At 36.9% G+C, this 7,212-nt stretch overlaps 1 protein-coding gene across 1 annotated transcript in view; it reads left to right on the plus strand.

Annotated features, from left to right (window-relative positions):
* The first annotated feature begins 1,840 nt into the window (after window positions 1–1,840).
* LOC107659619 (serine/threonine-protein kinase ULK1-like) overlaps window positions 1,841–7,212 on the plus strand; it is a 22,322-nt gene continuing 16,950 nt past the window's right edge. Inside the window, exons 1-5 of the mRNA XM_016448638.1 lie at window positions 1,841–2,233; window positions 2,356–2,448; window positions 2,721–2,762; window positions 5,430–5,462; window positions 5,729–5,765. Coding sequence (XP_016304124.1) covers window positions 2,144–2,233; window positions 2,356–2,448; window positions 2,721–2,762; window positions 5,430–5,462; window positions 5,729–5,765 — 295 coding nt within the window. The 5' untranslated portion in view covers window positions 1,841–2,143. The remainder of the gene's footprint in view (window positions 2,234–2,355; window positions 2,449–2,720; window positions 2,763–5,429; window positions 5,463–5,728; window positions 5,766–7,212) is intronic.

Raw genomic sequence — 7,212 nt, forward strand, 5'->3', positions numbered from 1 at the left:
TTCGTTCCAATTAAAACAAAAAGGCAGAGCAAAAACAATTAAAAACTACATTTCTAACTAGTCATGCATTTCACAAACCTAGGATTGTCTAGCCTGTCATTTAAATAGGCTTTAACAACACCGATATCTTAATAATAGCCTACATCTTTTTATCTTAAGACTGATAAATCACGATATCATACAACTTTTGGCTAGTACATGATTATCTATCAAAACTTAATGTTCAATCTCTGACTTGTTTCCAGAGAGTTCGTCGCTGCACTAAAAGAGTTTTGATTTGATTATTTTTAGGCTACATTGCATTTACTGTGATTAGTGTGTGCGAGTGTAATAATTCAATTTTACCACAAGAGGGCAATGTTGCCATGTCTAGATGGTCTTAAAAGAGGAAAAGTGCATCTTCTAGACTCGTGCTTCACAGGCAATTGCGCTTTTTGTATTATTATGCGATTTCATTATCTGATCACTTGAGGGTGGCTTGATAATGTTAGATTTATATGATCTTCTGACTGTGTCTTACTCTGTGATGTTGTGTAACTTTCTAATTTGCAAACAGACAATATAATTTAAATAAGTATGGGCACTTGGACAGGTTATATAACATTTGTTACCTTATACATGCATACATACAAACATATATACGTAGATAAATAAATAAATATGTTTGTTTATGGATTTGAATAGAATATAACAGGTTAATTATTCATTAATTTTACTGTTTTTAATCTGTAATTTATTAATTATGATAATGATGTTAATGTACATCATGATATAGGCTATTAATAATAATGAATAATTGCTGTTAAATTATTGTTATTATTATTATTAATTTTAATATTAGTAGTAGTAGTAGTGGTGGTAGTATTAGTAGTATATTAACTAATACACTATTGGCCAAAAGTTTGGAATAATCAATATTTTTTTTTTATGTTTTGAAAGAAGTCTCTTCTGCTCACCAAGGCTTGATTTATTTGATTAAAATACATTAAAACAATAATATTGTAAAACAGTATTACAACTTAAAATAACTGTTTTGTATTTTAAAATATTTTAAGAATATCATTTGTTCCTGTGATGGCAGAGCTGAATTTAATAAGAGCTGAATTACTTCAGTCTTCAGTGTCACATGATCCTTCAGAAATCATTTTAATATGCTGATTTGCTGCTCATACATATCTTATTATCAACGTTGAAAACAGTTTTTGCTTCTTAATGTTTTTTTGTTTTGTTTTGTTTTTTGTTTTGAATGGTTGTGTAAGTTAGGTTTTTAAACAGAGAGAGAAAAAAATGTATACTTTTATTCAGCAAGGATTCATTAACTTGATATTTGAGCTAGGCCTGTCTGTTCATCAACGAATCTTGAAAAATAAAGTGTCACAGTTTCTACCAAAATATTAAGCAGCAAAAGCTGTTTTCAATATTGATAATAATAAACGTTTCTTGAGCACCAAATCATATAATAGCATATTAGAATGATTTCTGGAGGATCATGTGACACTGAAGACTGTCTGCTGGATATTCAGCTTTGCATCACAGGAATAAATTACATTTTAAAATACATGACAAAAGTAAACATTTAAAATGTACAATATTACTGTTTTGTACTGTATTTTTGATTAAGCATATGTAGCCTTGGTGAGCATAAGAAACTTCTTTCAAAAAAATATTTTTGGCCAGTAGTGTGTATTTGTCCACAACATCAGCAGCTCACGAGGTTAACATTTTGACCCGGCGGCTCCTCGACATGCGCATGCGCACATCAAGCCACTGGCGTGCGGACAGAGCGCTAGTGCTCATGCGTGTAATGCACACGCAAGTTTCAAGCTTTGTTTGGCAAGTGACGACCAAAACAGCGCAGTATACGTCTCTGAACCCGAGGCTGTTTCTGACAGTTTCCAAATCTAATTTAGTACACTTTTGTACGCTTGGTGACATATTTTTGAACAAAGGGTTAACATAATACGATCAAGATGACAGTGACTTTGTTTTTATTAACAAGGTAGCGACTGCCGATCATGACCGAAGTGTCAGATTGTTTGGGTGCAAAGCAGCGGATGGGAAGCGACAGACGGGTACACACAGATCCCTCACACCCCGACCTCTCGCCTGTGGATTTACTGAGCAGATTTAAAGTCTATACGCGATGGAAAGCGTTGGAAAATTCGAGTTCAACAGGAAGGACTTGATAGGACACGGCGCTTTTGCTGTGGTGTTCAAAGGAAGACATAAACAGGTAACGCTAAGATGTACATTTCGGAATGTTGATGCCAGTTAAGCTGTATACTGCGGCTTTTTATGTGTGGAAAAAGTACTCTTCACGAGAGTCATAACTTAAATCGATGTCTTTATTCACAGAAACATGATTTTGAAGTGGCGGTGAAATGCATTAACAAGAAAAACCTCGCCAAATCACAGTCGCTCCTAGGAAAAGAAATCAGGATATTAAAGGTGAGCTTCGTAGTTACACTTTGGGTGCGTTTGCGTACGCACAAATTTGCTTGCTATACTTTTAATGTTATCTATTTAATTTAAATGAATGGTTTTGTTTATCTATTAAATATCCGCAGATATATAGTAAACAGTGCGAAACTCGACTTCTTGCTATCTGAAAGGCTATTTATATAAACAGTGTAAAGGGTTTAGCAAATATCACCAGCTCCTTATAGAAGCAATTGCATTGACTTCTGCTCACTAATATAGTGAATGTGTGTTTTCTCCAGGAGTTGAAACATGAGAACATTGTCAGTTTACTGGACTTTCAGGTATGTACCTACTAAGTACCTACTAATTGTTTGCTATAACTCGGGCAAATTTAGTTGTTCGAGGTGTATTTATAAGCCAGAGGTGTTATTTCAGGTGGTTTCTATTCTGTTGAAACATACAGCTTTACCATGTTACTAAAGATATGTATCGCATGGCTCAGTGTTGATGTTATGGGGACAGTTCTCTTCATCTGATTGGTTAAACGTTAAGCCCCGCCCCTGACGTCACGCCCTATGTGCAATCTATCAGTAGTTTCAGCCATAGTGAATAGATGTGGGCTTTATATGACTCACCATGAGTAATGATTTCATGTTGCATTCTCTTGCATCAGAAACAGTCGAATCATTTTCTAAATTTCAAGCTGGACACCATGATGTGGCTAAAGTACTAAAAGTAAACAGGCAAGAAACAATGGCAGCCGTGACAGATGTCTATATGTCTGTTGAAGTATACACCTGACACCTGTGCATGCATTAGCCAGCACCTGCCAGCCCAGCACACCCATTTAACTGCCTGTCTCTATCATTTGCATACAGAACAGATGTTGTCTGATGTAGGATACCCTTATCAATGTATCTTAATGAATAGAGGACAGGACTCCAGGCAGTCTGGCTGATCTGATAACAGGTGGTTGTCTCAGGTGTGGAGAGATTAAGAAACACAGCACATTGTGTTACACCTTCCATCCTGCGGTGTTGTGCCCTTGAGCGAGTATGACAAGTTTACTTCAGATTGTTTGTACTGTTAAAATACCAGAAGAAAATAAAAGAACAAATTAAGTTAAATTAAAAAATAATTATTGTATGTTAGTTTAATCACATATAAAATCCTTTTTCTTATATAATCTATAATCTATAATTTTATTTAATTAATTCATACATTTAATTATAATTTAAATATATAAATTAAAGGGGAAAAATCTAAATAAAATACAACATAATATTTACCTGTATGTCATTGACCGACAAAAGGGGAGTGTGGACATGTTAATGTTTTGTTCAATTATTAAAATATTAACTACAAATCTCAGGGGGTGCTTTAAATATATCATAAGTCAAAGGGGTTCAGCTGACACAAAAGTTTGGAAATCTCAGATCTAAATTAAGGTACAATTAAAATAAATTGTTAATGAAATTAATCTTTTTAGTGTAGCAGCATTACTTCACTGCACAAGGCATCTAGTCCCAGATTGCTCTTTTAAATTGTAACTTTTAACTGAATTGCAGTTGAATGAACCACTCTGCATAATTAGTCAAACCTCTCACCACAATATCCTAACAGAATGACCTGAGAGTGAATGCACACTAATAATTCATGCTTCACGCACTGTTAGAACTGACACAGGTGCATTTGATACTATACAAGCCTGCAGTTATAGGACCACCCCCTTTAACTGGCACCAGTATCAGTCTAATTTACATCTGGCCAGCACTTACAGGATTTGTCTTGGGTTTGTCCTCCAGGGTCAATCAGCTGCCCAATGCAGCACAATGTGCACAGGTGGATGGCGGCTGTCCTGCGTGAAAGCTGAAAAATAGCACAGGATATAACACTTGTGCTTAGTCAGTGAAACCCAACTCTTGTCCCCCATATCACACTCATGGAAACCTTTAACTTTGTTCGTTAAGCTTTATGTTGTTTTAGTCTTTTGTTTTTTGCGAAACTCTTTTGTATTGTGTGCTAATCAGTCATAATGTTTTGACAATCGTCTCCAGGGCCGGGTAAATATGTCTAGAGAAGATAATTTAAGTGTATTTGCCCTGTGTGTGGTCTATAGCCTTGGGCAGGGCTTTACTTAGTTTACTTTGCATTACTGCTGATGGCCTGGTTTAATTTCTCACCGGTTCAACACACACACATACAGGGGAAGCTTAACGTTAAGCCTTTATCCATAATAATTGTGTTATAAAATTAGCTATTACATAACTTAGAAGTCATAAGGGGCTGTTATCTTTTATGAAACAATTTATTTGCTTGTGTAATATGCTATTTAAACAGACATGCTCACTAAAGCACACTCTGACACGCCAGCCGGCTGCTGATCTGTATGTCAGTCAGCTGTGGGTAATGACACCTCCTGCTTCTGTCCTGCCTGTGGCGACACGCAGGGCCTGCATGGACATCGGCCAAATGGGACTTTTGTTGCACAACAAGTGGGCCATGTAAATGCCTCATTCAAACTGGTCACCATGGCTCTTGGCCTGTGTGTGGACATATTGATCTGCTCCATTAAACCTTTCAGGAGCAGAATTTATACTGTAAAATACACGGACATGAAGGGGTAACAAACCATCTAGAATCCACATCAGGTTTGATTATGCAGGCTTGAGGTCAAAGGCCATTTTTTAGGTGGTTTCTCCTAGTCACTATTGCACTATAAGAGCCTCTCAGTAGTCTTGATTTGGTCAATAAATATAACCTGTCATGAAATGCAGGCACACATTGTGATTTGTATTGCTTGTGAGCTCACGCTATAATAACAGACTATTCAAAGCTTAGGTAATTGAAGGCTTTGTATGATGAGTCAATGTCAGTGACATATGTTGTGAGTCAATGAAGACAATGAAGAGTTCGTGCCATGGCTGTCATATGGCATGTTGCTGGGTGTTTCTTTAATATAATCAATTGTAAATGTTTAATGGTGCGTCACATGTCTCTGTCTGCAGGAGATATCAGGATGTGTCTATCTTGTCATGGAGGTGAGTCAAGATGGCGAGCTGCACCTCTCACATACCCACTGTAAACCTCAAAATAGACTTGTGAAGTAGAGAAAGAAATCAGAGGTCAAATTTCACCTCCCCTTGCAGGATGTCCTTTATGCTAAGCTTAATGCAAACCTCTCTGTTATTATTGTCAGCATAAAGCCATTTGAAGCCCTTGTGTTATTGTGATTACTCTTTCTTTTGAAGAGAGTTTGTTTTTAGTTGACTGTACACTTCCAGTGTTTGTCTGTCTCCTCTTACAGTACTGCAATGGAGGAGACCTGGCCGAGTATTTACACTGTAAGTACACTAGCCTCATTTAAACCTGTCATCTGTACTTCACCATTATATGTGCCACTGATTGTTACAAATTAGGAAATTGTTATAACAGATTAGTGAGGTGTCTAATTTTTCCATGTTGTTATAACTGCTTGGTATTTCTGTAGCTGGTCAGAGTAGACATAGTTTAGTGCAGATTTTATTGTAGAACCTTTGCACAGACTTTGGAGCAGCACAGATGCTCCACAACACAACAAAGATTTGAACCTGTCCTGTATGCAGTTGTTGGCAAATTGAGATGCATCAAGAATACTGGCCAATACTAATAATTATTTTCATTTCATGGTTGATATTGAAACTGTGTATTGTTTCATCGACATCATAAAAATGTAAATGCAAAAACCTAAAGCCAGCTAATAAATGCAAAGTAAAAGTGTAAGTAAATTTAGGCATCACAACATTGTAATGTACAGGTGCATCTCAATAAATTAGAATGTCGTGGAAAAGTTCATTTATTTCAGTAACTCAACTCAAATTGTGAAACTCATGTATTAAATAAATTCAATGCACACAGACTGAAGTAGTTTAAGTCTTTGGTTCTTTTAATTGTGATGATTTTGGCTCACATTTAACAAAAACCCACCAATTCACTATCTCAACAAATTAGAATATGGTGACATGCCAATCAGCTAATCAACTCAAAACACCTGCAAAGGTTTCCTGAGCCTTCAAAATGGTCTCTCAGTTTGGTTCACTAGGCTACACAATCATGGGGAAGACTGCTGATCTGACAGTTGTCCAGAAGACAATCATTGACACCCTTCACAAGGAGGGTAAGCCACAAACATTCATTGCCAAAGAAGCTGGCTGTTCACAGAGTGCTGTATCCAAGCATGTTAACAGAAAGTTGAGTGGAAGGAAAAAGTGTGGAAGAAAAAGATGCACAACCAACCGAGAGAACCCCAGCCTTATGAGGATTGTCAAGCAAAATCGATTCAAGAATTTGAGTAAACTTCACAAGGAATGGACTGAGGCTGGGGTCAAGGCATCAAGAGCCACCACACAAAGACGTGTCAAGGAATTTGGCTACAAAAGTTGGTTAAATGACCATGGTGTTGGTGTGCTTGACTGGCCAGCAAACTCACCAGACCTGAACCCCAGAGAGAATCTATGGGGTATTGTCAAGAGGAAAATGAGAAACAAGAGACCAAAAAATGCAGATGAGCTGAAGGCCACTGTCAAAGAAACCTGGGCTTCCATACCACCTCAGCAGTGCCACAAACTGATCACCTCCATGCCACGCCGAATTGAGGCAGTAATTAAAGCAAAAGGAGCCCCTACCAAGTATTGAGTAAATGTACAGTAAATGAACATACTTTCCAGAAGGCCAACAATTAACTACAAATGTTTTTTTTATTGGTCTTATGAAGTATTCTAATTTGTTGAGATAGTGAATTGGTGGGTTTTT

This window comes from Sinocyclocheilus anshuiensis, unplaced genomic scaffold, assembly GCF_001515605.1.
Source record: "Sinocyclocheilus anshuiensis isolate Anshui unplaced genomic scaffold, SAMN03320099.WGS_v1.1 scaffold451, whole genome shotgun sequence".
NCBI classification, from domain to species: Eukaryota; Metazoa; Chordata; class Actinopteri; order Cypriniformes; family Cyprinidae; genus Sinocyclocheilus; species Sinocyclocheilus anshuiensis.